The 23,402-nt window shown below is 45.0% G+C and overlaps 1 protein-coding gene across 3 annotated transcripts in view; it reads right to left on the reverse strand.

Annotated features, from left to right (window-relative positions):
- The window catches only part of tpcn1 (two pore segment channel 1), a 129,107-nt gene that overhangs the window by 20,467 nt on the left and 85,238 nt on the right, over positions 1-23,402 (reverse strand). For all 3 annotated transcript variants that reach the window (XM_078554065.1, XM_078554064.1, XM_078554063.1), the window contains 8 exons: positions 22,472-22,525; positions 9,590-9,662; positions 5,359-5,466; positions 3,383-3,454; positions 3,208-3,297; positions 2,147-2,259; positions 2,015-2,061; positions 1,835-1,903 (listed from right to left, as the gene is read on the reverse strand). In XM_078554065.1, the coding sequence (XP_078410191.1) occupies positions 1,835-1,903; positions 2,015-2,061; positions 2,147-2,259; positions 3,208-3,297; positions 3,383-3,454; positions 5,359-5,466; positions 9,590-9,662; positions 22,472-22,525 (626 nt within the window). The remainder of the gene's footprint in view (positions 1-1,834; positions 1,904-2,014; positions 2,062-2,146; positions 2,260-3,207; positions 3,298-3,382; positions 3,455-5,358; positions 5,467-9,589; positions 9,663-22,471; positions 22,526-23,402) is intronic.

Genomic DNA, 23,402 nt, shown 5'->3' on the forward strand with positions numbered 1-23,402 from the left:
TCTTACCAAATACTCAGCTGTATTAATAATCTAAGTTACTGAATATCCAGTTTCCACTTGGGGAATAAAATGCCAGGAACAAAAAAGGATCCCATCTCCTTGTCAGCATATTGAATGGGAGCACTGACTTATGGCACCTTTCCATGCATTTGCACATGATGCGACACCCACCCTTTTAGCTCCTTCCTTCTCACCATCCAAGGCCTCATACACGCCTTCCAAGTGAAATGATGATTTACTTATACTTCTTTCAATTTAGTATACTGCATTCGCTGCTCATGGTTTGGTCTCCTCTACGTTGGGGAGACTGAAAGCAGACAGAATGACCACTTTGCAGAACACCTCCATTCAGTCCGCAAGCATGATCTCAAGCTTCCAGCTGCCTGTCATTTTAATTCTTTGCACTGCTCCCACTCTGACCTCTCTGTTCCTGGCCTGCTCCAATGAAGCTCACTACAAGACTGAGGACCAGTACCTCATCGTTTGACTCAGCACTTTACAGCCTTTTGGACTCAACAATAAGTTCACAATTTTAGATCTATCCCCATTGTGTTTTGTGTTTCTTTGTTGGTTTGTTTTTTTTCTCACGTTTCTTTCTTATTTCCTTTACTTTGTGTTCAAGTGGCAACTATTCAGGATTCTGCCATTCCCACCTCCTCCAGGCTTTTGTTTCTATACTTGCTCCAATACCTTTCCTTTTGGCCTAGCACCATGAAATTTTTTGTCATACATACACACACAGGGCAGAATATTACGCTTGGCGTGCGGGCACGCACCCGACACGCCTGAGGGTAACATGACGTGCGATATTTCATTTGGCAGGCGTGTGCTGGAGTTGGCTGTGCGCGCGCCGACAATTAAAAGGCCTATCAAGGTCATTAAAAAGTGAATTAAATTCAAATTAATGCTGCCTGTCGACGTGCAGCATAGCCTCAGGGAGACTCAAGCACTTTTTTGCACACATGCGCAAAGTTCGCTCTAGACTGCTCGCCCTCCTCCCCCAACTCGCACAGGCAGCGCTGAGCGCCGCTGCTCACGTTCCACGCTGGGTGAGCTTTAATTGGCCCGCCCACGTGAAATCGCGGTGCCGAGCCGATCGCGGGTGGCGGTCGGCTTCCCGACCGCCCCCGCCGAGCACCCCTGCCAAGGGCAAAATCCTGCCCATTGATATGAACATCACACAGATAGGAACATATGAATTAGAGGGAGTAGGACATTTGGCTACTTGAGCTTGCTCCGCCATTTGATAAGAATATGGCTGATCTACTTGTGGCCTCAATATTACTTTCCTATCTGCTCTCTATAACCTTCGTCTCCCTTGTCAATCAAGAGTCTATCCAAGTCTTAAAAATATTTAATGCCTCTGCCTCCACTATCCAATGGATGTAGGCCTTACCTGTCCAACCTTTCCTCATAAGATAACCCCTTCATCCCAGGAATCAGTCGAATGAACAATTCCTTTAAAGTAATTTAATCTCTCCTGTCTTCCACCCTATCTCAGATCTCCTCTACTCTTCTTCCCACCCGCCACCCTTTCATTTGCCCAAAACCTATTATATTTCCAACTTTTCCCAGTTCTGATGAAAGGTCACAGACCTGAAACGTTGACTCTGTTTCTCACCCCACAGGTGCTATCTGACCTGAGTATTTCTAGCATTTTCTGTTTTTATTAAGATTGATTGTTTTTCCTTAACCTGAATAATCCTTAACGAATATAATAAATTCACATCTTTATTATTGTTCATTAGTGAACAGTTTTATAGTTATAAATGATATATTCTGTTATGCTGCAATATTGAGGAATAATGAAACAACTGTAGGTACCTTTACTTACCATAGTTACAATGTAGAAAGTCATAAAGTAAAGGCGACTCCAGTTTGTAGTCTGAGATACCACGCCTTCCTGTGGAGAGAGAGATATAGCTAGGTCTCTTATAAACATTTACAGTTAAGGAGTAATTCAGTGGAATAGACTTTATCTTTCGAGAATATGATTAATCTCAAAAAATCTCACCATGATTATATACCAATTGTTTACAACAGTCAACTCAAACAAAGTTACTGTAAAAGAGAAAAAAAAGATGATTATTTTCAGAACATTTACTGCATGCTGAACTAAGTAAAATAACATCTAAACTTTACTCACCAAAACTGTTAAGGATGTTATTAAAGTTATTGAGAGAGTAGTATCCCTGTATCACAGTTCTGTCACCAATGGTCCGATTTTCCCAGCGATAAAAATCTGCTACCATGCTGTTACTGTAAACAAAGAATTGGGTCATATTCTGAGGGAGTGTGTGATTACTCTTGTGTTTTGGGGAAAACCCTGTATTTTCTTTTGGGAAGATCCCTTTAGGTCCGAAGTGAAACTAAGATAATTCTGGCAATGTGTCCCTTAGACTTCTAAGAAGTGCTCATGTGATCTAGGTTGCTATGGAGCTGAAGCAAAGGGTAAATAGGCAGCTCATGGGGATGACAAATTACAGCTAGTTTCTACAGGAGTAAAACAATATTGCATAATACAAAGACGCAGGCACAGATCCTGGTGAAGAAGCAGGGAGAAGTCTCTCAAAATAGGACAAGGACTATGATGCTGAGGTGTAAGGTAGCTAAGCTGGGAAGTCGTGGCAGCTAAAAAGCAGACTAAAAAGGTGGGTTTCCAAGAGCCAAAAAGTGAGGCTGGGAAAAACATGCCTTTGTTGGGGGGTCTGGATTTGGGGGGATGGTGGGGTGTGCTGTGAAAGGCAGGTGCTGTGAAACTGCTGTATGAAGGGACTTCGAGCCTACCTCCTGTATGAGTAAAAGAATTAAATCTCCATCTGGGTAATACACAGGGCTGTTTTTCATGCCATATATGCTGAGGGGTTAGTGCTTGTACTTTTGTAAACGTACTTTTGTTGTATTGACTATTTAAAGTGAAATTTACCTCTTTATTTGATATATCCTTCACCTGCCAATTAATGTTTAAATTATGCTGATTCTGGTTTGTTCGCGACTGCAAAAGCTTTAAAAAGTGAAATCTTGTTCATTGGTTTTCTTCCCATTGGTGTCATGGGGATTCATTTCTTTTAAAAAGTTATCAGTCTCTATTGGGAGTGTAACAAGAGGAGCTGAGGAGTTGTGATACTCTGTGACCAAATTCTTGTGTTGCACAGAAAATCTACATAGGTTACAGTTATTTTTTTTTAATCCCATGGAAACACTTACTTGCAACAGTTAGGATAGAGAACATCACCAAAAAACTCCATTCCTACAATTGCGAACGAGTAGTAGAAAATCATGAGTGTCAGCCCTAAACTGGAAGGCAGGGAAGGAAAAAAATTACTTCATAGAAGAAACACTGCCTTACATATTAAAAATTATATAAAGTCATGGACTATACCTGGCCATTCGGGGAAGTAATTCAAACATCGTGTCCAGAACATCTCTGTATCTCCGCTTAATCTTAAACAATCTGGAAATTGGAGTTAAGATCATTTAGCCACTTAGACTCCTAATATGTGAAAGCAATACTACAGAATAAAATGGTAATTTTTGTATTACTCCAGGTGATATGATCTTACATCACAATTTCAACCACTAGGGCTATATTATCAACTTGCCACAAGAGTGTTTAATTGGCTTTCTGGCGCAGCTGCACATTCCAGAAGCCACTAGATATTCATATCCATTGTGAAAATGAATATTGGGTGGCTTCTACAACAGTTTGCTGATCCATAACCCCTGTTTTACGCATAGGTAGCAAGTTAAAAATCTAAGATAAAAGCAAAATACTGTGAATGTTGGCGATCTAGAACAAAAACAAAAATACCTAGAAAAACTCAGCAGGTCTGACAGCATCTGTGGAGAGGGATAAAGTTGATGTTTCGAGTCCATATGACCCTACATCAGAACTGAGACATATAGAAATGAGATGAAATATAAGCTGGTAGAGGGGGGTGGGACAGGTAGAGTTCAATAGGGGGCTAGTGATAGGAGGAGGCCAAGAAGAGACTGCCAAAGAAGTCATAGACAAAAGGACAAAGGGGTGTTGATGGTGGTGGTATTATCTAAAGGATGTGCTAATGGGGACATTAAGGGTAGTAAGCAGGACAAGCTAGTGGTAGATGGCCCTAGTGGGGGTGGGGTGGGGGGGAAGTGATCGAAATGGGCTAAAAGGTGGAGATGAAACAATAGATCGAAATAAATTTTAAAATAGGAGGGAAAAGAAAAATATATTTGTAAAAAAGTTATAAATTATTGGAAAAAGGGGGATCAGAAAGGGTGTGGGAATGGAAGAGAGAGTTCATGATCTGAAATTGTTGAACTCAACATTAAGTCCGGAAGACTGTAAAGTGCCTAGTCGGAAGATGAGGTGCTGTTCCTCCAGTTTGCGTTGAACTTCACTAGGACATTGCAGCAGGCCAAGGATGGACATGTGGGCATGAGAGCAGGGTGGTGTGTTGAAATGGCAACTGACAGGGAGGTCTGGGTCATGCTTGCGGACAGACCGAAGGAAGGTGTTCCGCAAAGTGGTCACTCAGTCTGCGTTTGGTCTCTCCAATGTAGAGGAGACCACATTGGGAGCAGCGAATGCAGTAGACTAAATTGAGGGAAGTGCAAGTGAAGCACTGCTTCACTTGAAAGGAGTGTTTAGGCCCTTGGACGGTGAGGAGGGGGGAAGTAAAGGGGCAGGTGCTGCATGGGAAGGTGACGTGGAAGAGGGTTGAGGTGTAGGGGGTGATGGAGGAGTGGACCATGGTGTCCCAGAGGGAACGATCCCTGCGGAAAGCCGCCAGGGGGTGAAGGGAAGATGTGTTTGGTGGTGGCATCATGCAGGAGTTGGCGGAAATGGCGGAGGATGATCCTTTGAACGCGGAGGCTGGTGTGGTGATAAGTGAGGACAAGGGGGACCCTATCATGGTTCTGGGAGGGAGAGGAAGGTATGAGGGCGGATGCGCGGGAGATGGGCCGGACACGTTTGAGGGCTGTAGGTGGAAAGCCTACCCCAGTTGAGGGAATGCTGAACCTCTATTCTACTTAAGTCATAGTAAATGTTAATTTTTGAATAAAACAACTTTAAAAATAACAGCCAGTTTAACACTTCTATTGAATATACATATGAATAAAATTAGAATTTTTTTGTTTGTATTTTGTTTGGTTGTGTAAATAGTGTTCCCAATTTCAATTGTAAATGTATGTCTATTTTCCCAGGCAAAATAAGAACTCAAAAACAAGGTCATAGCAAAAAAAAGTAAATGCATAAATAGCAGAAACATGAGCTAAATATATTTGCTCAGAATGGAGTTAAAGTTTGTAAATTAAGCATAATTGCCTATCTGAAAGAGATAAATACTGAGCAAAAAATTGGTTACTAACCTTAGCAGCTGAAGTGGCCTCAAGATGACAATGAAGTAGAATGGTTCCATATCAAAAGCTAAGACCACTATTCCAACGAATGCAAGTATGGTGACCAGGAAATCAAACCTAAAATATGAAGGTATCTCTTGTTGCTTGCATTGTACATAATAGCACAGACCACCTGGCTATATTTTACATATAAAGGATGCACACACACATATGCAAAAAACCCTACAGTGCAGTCAATATTATAAAAGCAAATTTGAACCCGATGCTTTTAGCAAAGTTAAAGTTTTCTAGGGTCCACTTCTTTTTTAAATGTGTTACAATCACATATTCTAAAATTATTAATGCTGACATTTTTGTAAGGAAATTATGATTAAAAGATTTTGAAATATATTATTCCTTCTAAACTTTGCCCGTGTCCAATGGAAGCATAGATTGATTTTCTTGTAAATGCCAAGAAAAGGGACCAGGGAGAAGAAATGATAGAAATTTGCAACAACGTAATGTAGATTGTCCAAAAAGCGGGTGTTATTTTGAACCAGAATGTCTTAGATAATGTGTCACACAGGTACAGTGTAGCACGGAGTCTTTTTCTAGCAGACATTCTTGTCATCATTGCAGACCTAAATATTTCACAAAAATCTTATATTTATATGGTGATTTTAACATAATAGAATGTCTCAAGGTGCTTCACAGAAGTGTTAAAAAGCAAAACTAAACACCAAGGCGTTATTAGGGCAAATGGAGGAAAGAATTGAGATAGCAAGGTAGGTCTTTAAGTAAGAAAATAAGGTAGAGTCAGAGGTCAGAGAACTGTCTTGGTGGCAAAAGCGTTGAGTTTGATTTTTGATCAAAAACATTTCTCTCTCTCATACATATTTTTTTTGCCTTGAAACTTAAAAGGTTTTTAGTACAGCAACTTGCACTTTTACATAGAAAAACATCCCAAGACACTTGTAAGAAGTGTAATCAGTCAAATATCAATGCCAAATCAATGAAGAAAATGTTAGGAAGAGTGACCAAAAGCTTAGTTAGATGTGTATTTTAATAAGGATCTGAAAGGAAGAGAGGGCTGCAGAGGTCAAGAGGTTTATGAAGGAAATTCCAGAGCACAGGGCCTAGACAGCTAAAAGCATGGCCAGCAATGGAGGGGGAAAAGGGAGCAGGAGTTGAACAAGAGAACAGAGTTGTAGAAACTTAAAGTTTTTGGAGGGTTGTAAGGCTGCAGTAATTACAGAAACGGGAATAGAGATTTACAGAGGGTGAGAAATTTAAATCTGAATCAAGGGAGGATTGACAGCCAATATACATCAGTGAGCACAGGAGCGACTGGTGAGTGGGACTTGGTGTAGTATGGGCTATAGTGGCAAAATGTTGGAAGAACTGAAGGATAAAGGACAAGAGTCCGGCAAGGGCAACGTTTCAAAATCGAGTCTAAAGATAAAAAGGTATGGATTAGGGTTTCAGCAGCAACTGAGCTAAAATGAGGGTGAGACATGTAATATTACTGAGATGGAAATCGGTGGTCTTTGTTGTGAGAGGATATGAAGTTGAAAGTTAATCCTGGAGTCAAATAGGATGTTGAGGTTGCAAACAATCTGCATCGACTAGAGACAATGTCCAGGAAGGGGAATGGAATTGGTGGCAAGGATATGGAGGTTGTGTGTGGAGTGGCTTCAGCCTTCCCAGTATTTATTAAGTGGAAGAAATTGCAGATCATTCAGATTGGATGTTGAACAAGCAATCTGACTATACAGAGCAGTGGAGGGGCCGAGTGAGGTGTTCGAGATATAGAACAGAACAATTAATATTCCATGAAAAAAGTAAACAATGTTTTAATGTTACCCAACAGAAAAGAGGAAATTATCAACTGCTGAGCCAACAAAACTGTTTATCACTGACATCATTCAGATTAATCCAAGCAGTAGTGGCACTTGGAAGTCCCAAGCATTGCCTATTAACTCCAAACATGCTTAATTTTGTCAGAAACATTATGTCAGTCCTTGACGGGTTGCATGAAGTATCTCAGTGAGGCAAGGTATTCCAAATCAGGTAGGGACAAAACAGGAGTAGACATGCTAACCACCCTGGATCACACTTGCAACAACATTGACAGCCTTGAAATTGTCAGCATTTCAAATCGGCTCGGCTGAAACTTTTGTAGCTACATGCAGCAAAATTGAGGCTTGAGGTACTAACAATTAAATAAAATGATCAAGTCACCAAATTTTCCCATTCCCCCATGTTTAATTAACCAGAGTATATGCCTCTTTCAACTGTCAATATAGCCAATCAACTGTGCTTCCAGGTCAATATCATTCTTGAATCAGTTGTCGGAGACACATACAGCAACCTGGCAATACCTTCCTAAGGTGACAGATACATTCCTGCATAGATTAGAAGCTCAATAGAGTGGGTTAGGAAGAGGGACATAAATACATCTACTTCCCACACTGTGCCACCCAGCAAACTTTAAAATAACTTTAAAGCAATACTACGAAGTCTGTTTTCAAGTCATATTTGAGACATGCCCTAAAAAGGCTTTTGTAATAACTAAAAATAGAACCAAAAACCTGCACCAGCATTCTAACAATTGCTCAATTGATGTTTTTGGTTTATTATGAGTAAGCATTTACTGTCAAGGTAAACAATTATTTGTGGCACAGCATTAAAATCATCAAATTGAGCTCTCAAAATGGCATGCTGTTTGGTATTAGCTACCAATGCTCAAAGTATATCTCCCTGTCTCCTGATATATATTTGGACGTAAAATTCCTGGTGGCAACTGAGATGTATAAAGCAATAATTAGAATAGATATTGCAAAATATTACTTCAAAGTAAATCAGGCAGGTGGGACACAGGCCAGGATTTTATGGCCTCACTGTCACCTGTCTCCCCCTGGCAGATGTGGTGAGTTATTTAAATCTCCATTCAGTTCAACGGGACCGTAATAGCCTACCGGGTGGGAGGGCCTTAAAATCCTGGCCATAAATTTAAATTTAAAAAAAAGTAAATTTATAACATATAATAAAAGCTTCTTTACTCAAGTGTGACAAATATTTGGGATATTCAGCAAAAAAGGTCATAAGGCAAAATTTTTGCCATGAAGGCAGGAAACATGTAAAAATTACAGGTCAGGGACTTAATTATATGGTTGCTTAAGGGAAAGTCATTTTCATTTAGCACGGTTTTTTCAGCACGTCATTTTTTAGGAAGACGTTAGGAGTGCTAAATGAGGAATAGCTGTTTTTTCAGTTCTATGACCATTTAAGGAACTAAGTAACAAGAATTAAGTAACAAGGGTAGTCTTTCTTAGCAACATGCCAAAATTCAAGAATAAGAAAACGCATTCAGCCAGATGGTATCAGTCTAACCACCCAGTCCAGTATTTAAGTGCATTTTGAATGTTCTATTGTTTGACGCTATGGGCCGAATTTTTCAGGTGCCTGTATCCCTCCCCTCCCGAACCTATCGCTGGAGCTGGGAACAGGGATTGGGGGGAGGTGCTTGAAAATATCAGCGCTGGCCAGGGTGTTAATTTTGGGCACTTCGTCGCACTGGCCATTTTGGGGTGGCAAGTTTGTGGCCCAGCAAGACTGCCTGTCCCCACAAGGCAGGCAGGCAATTAGGTTGGGTGAGGTTGCGAACAAAGTGGCAGTGTGTTTAAAATAGCAGATTGAGCATGTGCATTTACAATGATTCTTGGCACATGTGCAGTGACCGTGCTAAAACAAAAATGGAGGCAACGTTATTTGGGTAAGTTCCATTATTTACAAACCATGCTAAAACGAAAACGCGCTATTTGAACTAGCTTTAAATGGTGGGTACCGGTAGTATTAGTTAGCAGCTAGTTTGGACTTCTCATCCGGTAAGGGTGAGGGTGATGGTAATAGCTTCATGGAGGAGCCAAATATGATCCAATGAGTGAAATAAAGAGATTCATCCTATGTAACTGCGTTCATTCAAATTTGCTACATTGCCCCAAGAGGCAAAGCAGCCTAATAATCCTGAGATAGTTGTAGAAAATCCGTCACTGTATTGCTTTGAATAGAGTACGTATATTACCAACCGTTTGAGTGTACATTGTATACAAAACTTTTAAAAATCATGCTTATACAAGTTAATTTTTTTACACCATTTTTCCAGCAGCCCTTAAGAAACAGATGTGTAAGTGCTTGCCACGAAAAATGAGATTACAAATTATTTATTCTGCACACCAATTTGTATTTGTTCCATACTCACAGATTCCAGCCAGATGTGAAGTATTCAGTTGGTCCCAGCCCAGTGATTTTCAGTAGCATTTCTACCCCGTAAACTACACAAAACATAGAAATACCATTGCTGCGTGGGTAAATATTCATTGCAAAACTTAGTATGGGTGAGTTGAAGTATAGGAAAGACATTGTTAAATCAAGATGAACTTTACAAGAGCATTTGTAAGTTAAATCAAGGTGAACTTTCCAAGAGCATTTGTAAGGTTTTCTTTTTGACACTGCCCTAACAGAAAATGCCACAGTTTCAACATTGTATGCACGTATTCAATATATCAAATTATATTTTACCTTTAGCAGATTTGTTTAAAAAAATCAGATTTTTCAATCTCCAATTGTTCTAATGAAGATTAAGAAGAATCCTTATTATTGCTATGGAGAACTTATTACTGCTTTAAGCTCTGCAAGTGGTCTAAAGCCTCAATTTTCATTCATGCATTTCCACAGATGCAAGCATGGCATGTTTCCTGGCATATTGTGGAAATATAACTCTGCTACAGAAGTCTACACAGTTCTAAGAATACAGTTCATTAAAAATGTGCCAATATAGCAATCCAATTTTCACATCACATAATTCAGCAAAAGTGTTTAGGCTCCATTATTGTACATGACATAGATCCAAAACTGTTTTGATTAATTCCAAAGACATATTTCATTAGACTACTGAAGGAAATTTTTTTCAGTCAGGGCATGGGGCAAACTTCATGGAAGGTTAAACATCATCTTTCAGTAAGGAAAAATGATGAAATACCTTTCTCCCACATTAGCACGGAACTGATATGTGGGTAGAATTTTGCATGGCAAGGCTGGCTGCATATGTATCCCTCATAGATAATGGACAGTAAATCACCTTCACCCCCTAATCCTTATTACTGAGTCGGACATGCTGGAAAGGACATGTGAAGAAACAAGGAACAGCATCTTGGTTTACATTGATGCCACAAAAACATAGATCTGAAGAAACTGAAAAAAAACTTGTGTTCAAGTCCATAAGACTAACAGGACAAATGTAGCACCAGTGTTAATAGTGCACGTAAAGTGCAGCCTTTGAGCAGGATTTTCCGCTCTGTGCATTAGCGCGGTGGTGTGCGGGGAAAAACAGCATTTTCCCCGCTGGCCACAATAGTGGGTTTTTGCACCCGAATGTCCGCCTCCCGCCTCAATAAATATTCATCAACAGGAAACACACCGTAGTGTCGGTGGGTGGCCTGTGATTTGACCGCCCAGCTGTGACATCAGTGGGCTATCATGCTGGGCACCATATTTAAACCGCACCCGCACATACATCTTTCAATGCCTGAAGTCCAGGACTGCTGCAAGACAGAGATGGCCCACAAAGGGAAGAAGCATGTAGCCCCAAAGTTTACAGATGCCTCACTGAAACACCTGTTTGGCGCAGCCCACTCCCATCAAGACATTCTGTAACCCCATCATGGCCCAAGGAGGTCCACAAAGGTAACCAGCCCAGCATAGGAGGTGGTGTCTGTGGCGGTGACTCCACCCAGCGGAGACAGGTCATGCAGTGCAGAAAACGCAAGAATGATCTCATCCACACAGGGAGGCTAAGTCAACCTCCCCATGACTCTCAGCTCACTCTCTTATAAGCCCCTCACATTCGCAGAATCAAACTCTACAGGGATCTCACACACTGCCATCACAAGCACACCACTCACTCTCCCACACACACCTTGACATCTCAATCTCACCTCACATCCTGTGCAGCTCACATACTCATCCCGAAGACGGCTCCTCTCAGCATGCACACACATCCATCCTTATCATCCGCCTTGACATGCCTCAAGCTCACACTCTCTCCATCTCTTTTTATGCAGGCCAAGCTCGCCCATAGTAAAAGGGAGAGGTCCCAGACTGGTGAGGTCATGGCAGAGATCAAGGCCCTTACCCAGTATGAGGAGCCTGCTCTTCCCCTGGCTGGAGAGGACCGGGACTGTGCCTGGGGTAACGGTGAGGTCGGCAGTGCACACCCACGTGAGGACCCTTCACCGGCTTATCCTTCAGATTTTGAGACTGTGGGTGCAATGTGATGTTTTGTATTTTGATGCCACACACTAATTATCTCTACTCACTTTCATAGGCACCTCTGCCAAGCGCCCTAGGGACAACAAGAGCCAGCCCCTCAACTCCAGCTCCCCTGACACCTTGGATGAGGTTCTTGAGGATGCAACAAATGAAGACCCATCACAGAGCTCACCCATACCCTCCACCAGCTCAAAGACACACACCTTGGTGAGACCTAGATCTAGAGCAGGCTCAGGGTCACAATCTGGTGAGCACAGCACAGATTCTGTGGAGGTCAAAGGCACTTGGAGGGCTGCTAGAGGCCAGGATTCTGCAGAGTCCGAGTCAGAAGATGACCTCCAGATTCGGTCTTATGGCAGATGTTGGAGCTGCAACGAAAGACAATAGAATATCAGGCAGGGTTGTCAGATGCATTCCATAGATTACAACGTACGCAGGAGGAGGAAGAGTTGGAGGAGGCCCTCAGCGTTCAGTCTGAGGTCATAGCACCAGCATGCCAGGGCACGGAGGTCAACACTGTAGGATGGTGGCTGCCATGGAGACCTTTGTCTAGGACTTTGGTCCTGCACTGTACCAGGAGTTGCACTCCATCATTGTAGGCATGGGTGGAATCAGTGGCTACACGAGAGGGGGCCAGGGGAGCTCAGTCTCACTCCAGGTACCCCCTCTCTTCAGGAAGTCAATTGGGGGCCCTCAGACACCCATAGGGACGAGGACCAGCAGCTGGACACGCTGGGGCCATCCATCCAGGTGACTCTGGGAGTGTCCAGCTGATTCCAATCCCCTCTGCCTGTGACCTCAACACCTCCAGCTCCACAGACAGAGGGCGGAATTTTCCATTTATGAGACTAAGTGCGGCGGTGGCAGTTTTGGCGGTGCCCACCCCACTGGCCGGAACGGCAGGAATTTGCGCCTGTTTCTGCACTTGGATGGTCATTAATTACGTATAGGTGAGTATTGGGCCGAATCACCTGGCGGGTCGGGAGCTTATTCGTTCGCCCACTGTCAGCTGGGGGAGTCGAAGGTCCGGGCGCCATATTTAAAGGCCAGTCCAACACAAAATCTCACTCTCTCCAGCCCACCTGTCCTCCGGACACATGCAGTGATGTCTTCCATCCAGAAGAAGACGGCAGAGAGCCTTAAGAAAAAGGCAGCACCTCAGTTCACCCACCAGGCCCTCCAGGCCTTGATCAGAGGAATGCAGGCACACAGGCAAGTCATGTATCCCAGGGATGGCTGTAGGAAGCGCAGCAGCCTCACCTCTCCGGCCTGGGAGGCCGTCGCAGAGCAGGTCAGCGTGGCTGGCAACTGCGCCCAAAATGCCGTCCAGTGCAGGAAGAGGATGAATGATCTCATCCACTCCACCTGGGCAAGTCATCCTTCAACTCCCTCCAATAGCAAACTCGCATCATGCCATCATGCACTCAAATGGCTACGCTCTTCAGGGATTTCATGCAACCATTAGCAGGGTCACATATCAACACTCATTCTCTCACCGAGACTTTCACATCACCATCATCCCATCTATCATGTTGCTCACACTCCATCCTCTGGCCCATCTGGGGAAGGCTCACCACACACAGGGAACATGCATCTCACCCAACCTCTGCTCCATCCATTTTCATCACATGCCTTTCTTTCTTCTTCATACAGGCCAAGCTGGCGCACATCAGGTGCGAGAGATCACAGACAGGGGGAGGGATGGTCAATGTCATTGCCCTCACTGAGTTTGAGGAGGCTACAGCTGAGCTGGCTGGGGAGGACAGGGATCGCTCCTGTGGGGAAGGGGAGATCGGCCAGCAACCCAGTACGGATCACAGCTCCATCACCTCATCAAATCCTGACAAGCACAGTGTGTCACATGCAGTCTTGTATAGCTCATGATCATCAACTGAAACTCTATTTTCTAGGTACCAGGCCCCAAGCCAGTCGAGCATCAGTGCGAGGCCCAGACCACATCCGAAGAGGAAGCTCTGGAAGAATCGTCACAGCACTAACATGCACCCTCCACCAGCTCAGAGACACACATGTCGGTGGGGCACAGATGTAGATTAGGCTCGGGCTCACTTTTTGGAGAACACCTCACTGACATGCCCCTGCACCAGTCGGGGGCAGGAACAGCCCAGGTCTATGGCACTCGGAGGCCTGCTGGAGATCAGCCACCTGCTTAGTCCCTGTCAGATGACGAGGCTCTACAAGCGGCCGTCAACTCAATGCTGGAGATGCAACGACAGGCAGTGGAACATCAGGCAGAGGTCTGAAAGTCACTCAGCGGACTAGAGCGAATGATGGAGGAGTCTGTCCGCCTTCTGTCTGATGTCGTGGTTCCAACATGCAAGCACCTCGAGGTCACCATGGGAAGGCATGAAGACCTTGGCCCAGCAGCTCTTGCTGCATTTGTGCTCAGCTCTGCACTCCATGGCCACACACCCTGGTGGCACCATCAAGATGTAGGTGACATGGGGACAAGGCACCTTGACCTCCCTCCAGGCTTACCATCTCCTACAGGAGTCAGGGCGGGGCCTTCGGGCACCCACAGGGAGGATGAGCATCAGCCAGACACCCCAGGGGCCTCCTCTCAGGACACTCCAAGGCTGTGTAGCCGCTCACAGCTCCCTCTGCCTGTGACCCCATGCACTCCAGCTTTTCAAGCCACCAAGGATGCTTCTGTCCCTGAGAAGTTGTCCCTTATCAGGCTGGGGCCCTGCAGGCCTCGGGCCACCAGAGGACGTCTGCCAAGGTCATGGCAGACATTGGGACATAGCAGCCAGCAGGGTACCTCCACCTCTGCTGCGGATGTTGGGGCTGCACCCATGTGTAGTGGTAGAGTTAGGAAAGTTAAGAAAAATTGATGTCACTTTTGGGTCACGGGTGTGCTATACATGTAAAGAAATTACACTTTTGTGAAGACATTTGATGGTTATAGGAATGCTTTGGGCAACTGAAGGCGTTGTGATTTTGTACTTTAGAGTCCTCTTATTTTGAGGTTCAGCCATCCTTCCACTCAGTGATAATGTCCCACTGTGAGACTCACATTCCTGTGACGTGAACCTCAGTTGAATGAGTCACCGCACCCTTGTGTGATATTAGGGAGATGTGTTTAAATCTTCATTTGATGTGTGTGATGTAAGTGTTTCTAACCCTTCTTCCTCAAGGAATACCAATGAGTGAGGGCAGCTCATCAGCATTGATATTCCAGCGGCATTTGTGTCTCCTCAATGGTAGTGGCAGAAGAAAAGACATGCATGGAAGGAGGAGATCCCTAGGCATGCCCACATCTCAGTTGCAGTGTTTGCACCATTAGATGGCAGCGAAGGCTTCATGTCTTCTCTTGCATTGCTCGTGTTCCTCAGTGAACTCTCAGTTCCCAGAGTGAGCTCGCTCACAGGACCCCACAGACCAAAGCAAAGATCATGGCCTGGTGATTCAAGAGAACAGAAAGCGCAAGTGTGAATGCAGGACTCATTCTCATTACAAGTGGGTGGACATCCCTGAGATGGAAGTAAATGGCATTGAGGGCTCGGAGGGATGTGGCCATATGCCCTCACTTAACTTTACTCTTCCCGGAAACTGTCAGCAATTAACGTATCACACGCGTGTCTCCCATGTCTTCCTTCCTCCATGGCATGATTGCGCTCTAACTGACCCTCAGCAGCCTCCTGAGATTCCTGGGCCTCTGGATCTTCATCCTCTGATGAGTTCTCATCCTCTTCCAGTTCATTCTCTAGCAGAGGTTCACCTCTTTGCATTGCCAGATTGTGAAAGGTGCAACAGCTCTCCTCAGAACGATTCTGAGGGCAACACATCGGTGTCATCAGCCAGCGTTTTAGTGGGTACCTTTTATCTCCAAGCAGCCATCCCTGCAGACCCTGGCCCCTTGAAAATCTCAGGCACCTGGGAGTGACTCAGGATGTAGGAGTCATGGCAACTCCCAAGGTACCGTGCACCAACAGTATGTGCTTCCGGTGACACGCATCAGTTGCACATTGATGGAATGATAGCCCTTGCGGTTTATAAACATTAGGGGCTGCTGCCATGGAGCCCTTATAGCCACATGGGTGCAGTCTTTTGCACCCTGCGCTCTTGGGAACACAGATGGTGGTGAAGAGGGTGAATCTTGCAGCCTGGCTATCTTCGTCCAGAGCAAACCTGTCATAATGATGGGGCTTCCTGTAAAGGGCATCTGTGACCTCCTTTATGCATTGATGTGTTGTGGACTGAGAGATGCCGCACAGGTTCACTGATCCTTGAAAAGAACCAGTGGCAAAGAAATTTAGCGCTGCGGTCACCTTCAAAGCCACTGGCAGGGGATACCCTCCAGCTCCACATGGCGTCAGGTCTTCACAAAGAATGTGGCATATGTGATGTACCAGAGCTTGGGACAAGCACAGATGTGCACGGCATTGCCTTTCACTCATTTGTAAATGGGAGACTCTATAAATCCTAGGTCTGGCGAGTCGTCCCCATTGACTGGGTCTCTCCTTCTGATCCTCCTGTTCGTGCTCTGGTTCCGCTTGACCATGGCCCTCCTGCTGGAGCTGCGCATGGAGTCGCCTCTCCCTCCTTCATCTCCTCCATTGTATTAGGACTTTGACAAGGGCAGCATTGAGCCCTGGATCCACAAGTGCTTTTGCCTTCTCTCCGAAAGCAAATATTGAAGATATTAATGATTCAAGGAGCAAGAAAGTGAAGCTCAGAGGATGACACATTTGGAAACTGTAAGGGTCCATAGCTTTTCCTGCCCTACTTGCATGGCGGCTGATGCTGCCTTGTCCCTGAGACACTAGCACACACACTGAGGTGACCAAGATGGCATCGCAGATATGTAACATCTTGAGCCCTGCATGAGATGCTAAAGTTTAATTGATATGAGGGACCCGACCTAGCTCTGTGCTCCAATCTCTGATGCGGCATATTAGTGACCAGTTTTTAAAAATTCATTTATGGGATGTGAGCGTCGCTCATCCCTAATTTCCCTTGAGAAGGTGGTGGTGAGCTGCCTTCTTGAACCACTGCAGTCCCTGTGGTGTAGGTACACCCACAGTGCTGTTAGGGAGGGGGTTCCAGGATCTTGACCCAGCGACAGGGAAGGAACAGCAATATATATCCAGGTCAGGATAGTGAGTGGCTTGGAGGGGAGCTTCCAGGTGGTGGTGCTCCCATGTGCCTGCTGTCCTTGGGCTTCTAGATGGTAGCGGTTGTGGGTTTGGAAGGTGCTGTCGAAGGAGCCTTGGTGAGTTTCCGCAGTGCAGCTTGTAGATGGTACATACTGCTGCCACCATTCGTCGGTGGTGAAGGGAGTGAATGTTTGTGGAAGGCATATCAATCAAGTGGGCTGCTTTATCCTGGATGGTGTCAAGCTTCTTGAATGTTGTTGGAGCTGCACTCATCCAGGCAAGTGGAATGTATTCCATCACACTCCTGACTTGTGCCTTGTAGATGGTGGACAGGCTTTGGGGAGTCAGGAAATGAGTTACTCGCCGCAGGATTCCTCAGACCTACTCTTGTAGCTGCTGTATTTATATGGCTAGTCCAGTTCAGTTCCTGGTCAATGGTAACCCCCAGGATGGGGGATTCAGCAATGATAATGCCCTTGAATGTCAAGGGGGGATGGTTAGAATCTCTCTTGTTGGAGATGGTCATTGCCTGGCACTTGTGTGGCATGAATGTTACTTGCCGCTTGTCAGCCCAAGCCTGGATATTGACCAGGTCTTTCTGCATTTGCACATGGACTGCTTCAGTATCTGAGGAGTGGCGAATGGTGCTGAACACTGTGCAATCATCAGTGAACATACCCACTTCTGACCTTCTGATGGAAGGAAGGTTACTGTTGAAGCAGCTGAAGATCGTTGGGCCTAGGACACTACCCTGAGGAACTCCTACAGTGATGTCCTGGAACTGAGATGATTGACCTCCAACCATCACAACATGGTCAATGAGTGGTTGCCCCGTTGGCTCGTTAGGACTGTCAAATCCTTAATTACTCTCAGAATGCGGCCGCTCTACTCTGGAGCCACAGACTGAACTGGAGTGGGCTGGATTAGATACATGACAGGCCTTCATAGATGGAATGTCATATATATGATACAGCTGTGCCTCCTTCACCATTGCCTGCATTCCCAAATTCTAAATTCCTACGTGTTACTCCTGAGATGCAGTGACTGTGATGCGAAGCCACGGAGCTCTGGGTAGCACTTTAACAGTGCTAATGAAGCCACCGGCTTTCAGTGGCTTTCATCGCAAGGAAATCTTCCTCCTTTCTTTCTAAGCAGACTCCTGTTCACTCCTACAGCAGCAAGAAGTTAGAGGGCAACCCCAGAAAGCCCCCTCGTGTTAGCCCTTCCCCCTCATTGCCATTCCACAGCCTTCCCTCCCCGTTGCCCCCGTCATGTTCGCCCTTCCCCCTCACTGCTGTTCTACAGCCTTCCCTCCCCACTGCCCCCCTCGTGTTTGCCCTTCCCTTTCACTGCCGTTCCATAGCCTTCCCTCCACGTTACCCCCCTCATATTCGCTCGTCCCCTCACTGCCATTCCACAACCTTCCTTCCGCATTGCCCAAATTGTGTTCATCAACTCCACCCATGCCTCACAGTCCACCCCCAATTTAAGTGCTAGTTTCTAAAGTGGAGGTCTGCATGAATACCACAGCACGGAGGTATTCTTCAGGACAATGTAGGCAAAGAGCAGGAGCAGACCCCAGTGCAATCATCAGCGAACATAACCACTTCTGACCTTATGATGGGAGGAAGGTTATTGATGAAGCAGCTAAAGATGGGTGGCCTAGGACACTATCCTGAGGAACTCCTACAGTGATGTCTTCGAACCAAGATGATTGACCTCCAACCACCAGAACATGGTCAATGAGTGGATGCCCGTTGACACGTTAGGAGTGTCAAACCTTCGCAACAAGAACAGCGCAATGCTCTGGCAGGTAAGCTATGTATGTTGCACTCACCTTGAAGTTACCAGTGAACTGAGGTCCAACTTTTGCACGCTACCCCTTTTTAAACTTGTTTGAGGTGACATAATTTCCCGCTAGCGTGACACAAGATTGGAATGTGAGACAAGATTCTGGGGAACATCTGTTTTAATGAGCATTCATGAGATGTTAATGAATGCAAATGGCATTCACACCACTAGTCGGTGGGATAACCAGCACTCCATAAACACACCATTGGGAGAATTGCAAGCTGTTTTTGCGCTAGCAGATTTCCGACTTTGTGCCTGCTGCTAGATTCTCCGCTCCAGCCCGCCATGAAACCTACTGTGGGAGGGGAAAATTCCGCCCAGAGAATGGTGCACCTGCCCCACAGCAGGAGACCCAAAGCAGGACCCTCCACATCTCAGTCCTCCAGTAGATTCCTGCCAAAGTCATCACAGATAACAGGGCATAGAAGTCAGCAGGCTACCCCATCTCCAATGTGGAAGTTGGGGAAGCAGCAAGACATAGCGGCAGGGTTAAAAAGATCAAGAAATAGTAGGAGCACAATGGTGGATGGGTGTTCACCACATATATATACTTTCCACCTACGCAACCATTCCACTTCTCCTCTTAGGTATCCTTCCTCTGTATGCTGAGTTGTTTTGTGGTCTATCAGTGGTCACACCATGTTCCCTCCCCCCACTTATAGCTGATCTCACATTGTGTGCCTCTGGTCCAAGTTGTGTGAAGCCATCTCATCACAGTGTGTGTCCCTTCTTAGTTCTTCTCCAACATCAGTGATGCATCATCCTCTATGTAAAAAGTGCTTGTGTGAGACATCTTGTTGACAAGCGATGCGGGTACAAATGATGTTCATTCTTGGCTATGGAAGATGAAGGCTCATGTAGTCCCCGACACGTCTGCATTGTGGAAAGTTAAGGTGTAGTGTATAAGGAGAGATGTAGATGTGCATAGAGAAGGGTAACATCTTCGATATCTTCATGTACTCAACGTCATCCCTGAGGGTCTTCAATCTAAAAGGCCTTACTCAGAGGTCGTGTGTGCTCCTGTCTGCCTTATGATGATGGAGGCAACATTAAATGGAGCCTCCATTTTCTTCATGTTTTCCTCTCTGTTGAATCATTGAAATAAAAAGATGAGCTAGCAGCAGTCTCCAAAGGTCCTTTTCCTGTCACTGACTAGTGAGTGACTGTGGCTTTAAGGGCTTGCTAACAGTATAGGCACCTATTGGCCATTGCAATTGCGGCCATGGCTATGAATGCTCTCAGTGTCACCGTTTCCTTCTCCCTGCAACACCCTCCACCCCTTGCCGCATCTCAGTAGACCTACTGCTATGAGATGGACATGGCCAGGAGCTTGGATGGCCTGCATTTAATCCCATTTACACATTAGTCATTCAGTGGACTGAACAACTATATCCTTTGCAATACACATGAGGGTAGATGCTCTGAGAGGGCATGAGATTCTTTTTGGAGGGCCTGGGATACCGATCTCTGAACCTAGCAGCCATGAGATTGTGAGGTGGTATTTCAAAAAGGCTTCTCCTGCTGTGCAGGTGCCCATTTGTTTTTGATGTCACTATCACAGAGGGGAATACCCATAATTGTTGTAAAGGATTACTGCACAGAGATTGATAATTGGAATTAATCTCATATGAATGTGCTTTTACATTGACGGCTCATTATTGCCTCCGTTGTAACAGTGATGATCCTAACATGTCTCAGCTGTGCATTCCTCCTCATTTGGGAATACAGATTTCACATGGGTGCCCCTTTAATCACCTCCCCAGTGCTGTGAGGCACTCCTTCCGGAAGCCTGAGCAGCCCTCTCCAGCAGCGTTGTTTTTAGTTTCATTTTCTACTGCTCCATTGCTTCAGGTTCCAAGATGGTGGTCCTCAGGTTTTATTACTAGACCAGCTACGACCCTCCCTCTATGACCATGAAAATCCCTCCCATTGTCCTGGAGGAGCATAATGTTTGGATTTCCCTCCCTCCTATTACTCTCAGTCCTCCCCTTGTAATTCTGAATCCCATTGTTATACTGATTGATATCCCTGTGTTACCCTCAGAATCCTTTAGGCCTTACCCCTCCCCATCTTGAAGCCTATTGTACCGTCACATATAGGGACACCCCGTTCCCCTAATGAGATCATGAGTGCCCACCCCCACATTACCTGTTCCCAATTTACAGGCTGCAGATGCTTCCCCTGACTGTGACTGTGCCATCTGCAGGGGAGTACTATGCCATAAATCCCCTGGACTGCTGTGTCTGAGGTGCTGACCACGCCCTCTGCACAACATACTGGGCACTACTGACAGTGGACAGACATACCCTCTCCGTCCCTGGACTGGGACAAGGACAGTATTTTCAAGCTCAAATCATTACTTAAGCGCTTCTTTAGTTGACTATCTTGCCATTCTGCCTTCCACTCCCTATGGACTACTGCCTTTGACTCTCTTCACTATCTGGCGACGAGATTTCTTTGCCCTCAGTTTCTCCCCATAGTCATGTGTCTGTGTCCAACATTCCCCAGTCATCCTCCCCATCCCCAAAGTCATGTGTCTGTGTTCAACGTTCTCATCTTCCTTCCCACTCCCAGTCAAGCCTTTGCCCTCCAGCCTATTCCCCTGCCTCTGTCTTGTCTCCACCTACCTAGTCAAACCTTTAACCCTTAGCACATCAGAACCCATCCCTGCCATCAGCTGGTCTGGTTTATGGAGCCTTGCCTGAGGTAACCCCCGAAGCCTGGCACAGAGTCTGCGGAGGTGCAATGCAAGGTAGGTGAACTTACCTCGAAGTCACCAGCGAAGTTCAATTCGCCAGGTGCACATTGCTTATATCTGGTCATGATGCACATAGGTCTAAATAGACCAACGTGGCCTTTTGATCCAGCACCTGAGCATGATTCCAGTGAGCTGCCTTGGTAATGAGAATTCATGATATTCTAATGTGTTCAAATGGCCTTCCCGACAAGGCTCAAAGGGAAACATGACCTGCCATTGAAGGCTGGAGCGAACGATTGCAACCTGATTTGCCACCAACAGGAAACTGACTTTTTGGCTCCCATGATATTTGCCCCTCCCTCCCGCCATTACACCCATCGTGGGCAGGAGCAGGAAATCCTGACCTTCATCTCTTAATCACAGCTGTTCTGTAATGGTAGGGAAGTTCCCCTCCAAGTCACTCACCATCCTGACCTGGAAATATACCGCCGTTCCTTCACTGTCGCTAGGTCAAAATCCTGGAACCCCCTTCCTAACAGCACTGTGGGTGTATCTACACCACATGGACTGCAGCAGTTCAAGAAGGCAACTTACCAGCACCTTCTCAAAGGCAACTAGGGATGGGCAATAAATGCTGGCTCAGCCAGCAAAGCCCACATCCCGTGAATGAATAAAAAAAAAAGTAAAGAAAATCTCTCCCAACAAAATTCCTCAAAAGCAGGCTGCCTACCCACTCATCTTAAATTCGGAGAATGGTGTGATGGCAAAGCATTTAAGTAAGAATTTTTATTTTTAATGGAGCCAAAAAGGAATAATTTTACACTCAGTAAAGATTTTTTTTCTAATCTTTCTTCGTAAGAAAATTTTCCTACGTTTTGTTCTCTGTATGGGTGGAGTGGAATCTGATGTGAAGGATCGTCGACTTCCTTCTCACCCCACACCCAAATTTCACAATAAGTAATTCCCTATATATGTTAAAAAAAAATCTTTACCCTCTTACAAATGACAATTCTTTAGGTCTAATAAACAATACCATATAACTTTTCTGAACTAACACCATAATATGGTCATATACTGTAGAAGAAATCCTAAAAGCACAAAAAAAAAAGTTGGAAGTTAATTCAATATTCAAAGAAAAGGCACTTACTTGTGAGAAATACAATGTAACTCCAGGGCACAATCCTGGGAAAAAAGGCACCATCTACAGCCGGGATAATGCAATCACCCCAAAGGAAAAAAAGTAAAATTTCAAACTCAGTGTCACATACAAAAGGTGATAGACGCATATTTGTATAATGCAAGAAATTTGCAGTTCTAGAAAGAATTGTTGGGCTAGATTTATACTTTACCTCCTGGGTGTAAAATTGGTGCAGCCAATCAGCTGTCCATTACATGCATAATTTACATTTCCATTGAAATCTGTGTGGAAGTTTAATTAAAAGTTGACCCCAACGTCTCCAATTACAAAAGTTAAATATAAAATTTAAATCGCTCTTCTCACAGCAGAGTTTATCCAGTGAACCTGAAAGGCCAGAGAAGTCCCCAATTTGACTCTCCAGTCCGTGCTGAATAATATGACCTCAGTTGAGCAGTAAGTGCTTTAGTTCCCAGTCAACCGGATTAGGGAGGCAAAAGTCACCCAAAGTTCCCAGTCCTAATCACTACCCAAAGGAACTTGCTAATAATACAGGAGTGTGAATTCTATGATCCCTCTCCCATGCTACTTTATGTTCAAATTGGCTTGCAACATTCGCTTTCAAGGCATGCATATGAAGAATGGCCACTTATGCAAGGTACAACAGGATAATTGACAACTGTGGAACCTTGGAGGCAATAGCTTTGGAAAATGAGGGGAAGGAGGAAAACTGACAGGGAAAATAGACACAAACAATTTTCATGTCCAATTTATACAACAGACTTGTTTGGATATCCTGATAATTTCATATACTTCCCATTGACATGTGAGTCACATCTTTAAATATAATCTATTTATACAAAGCACACCCATTAAATTAAACAGTTCTGACTAAACAATTTATCTGATATACAAAAATGGGTTTGCAAAGTAGTTTTTATAC

Source organism: Cetorhinus maximus, chromosome 12 (assembly GCF_964194155.1).
Source record: "Cetorhinus maximus chromosome 12, sCetMax3.hap1.1, whole genome shotgun sequence".
Taxonomy (NCBI): domain Eukaryota; kingdom Metazoa; phylum Chordata; class Chondrichthyes; order Lamniformes; family Cetorhinidae; genus Cetorhinus; species Cetorhinus maximus.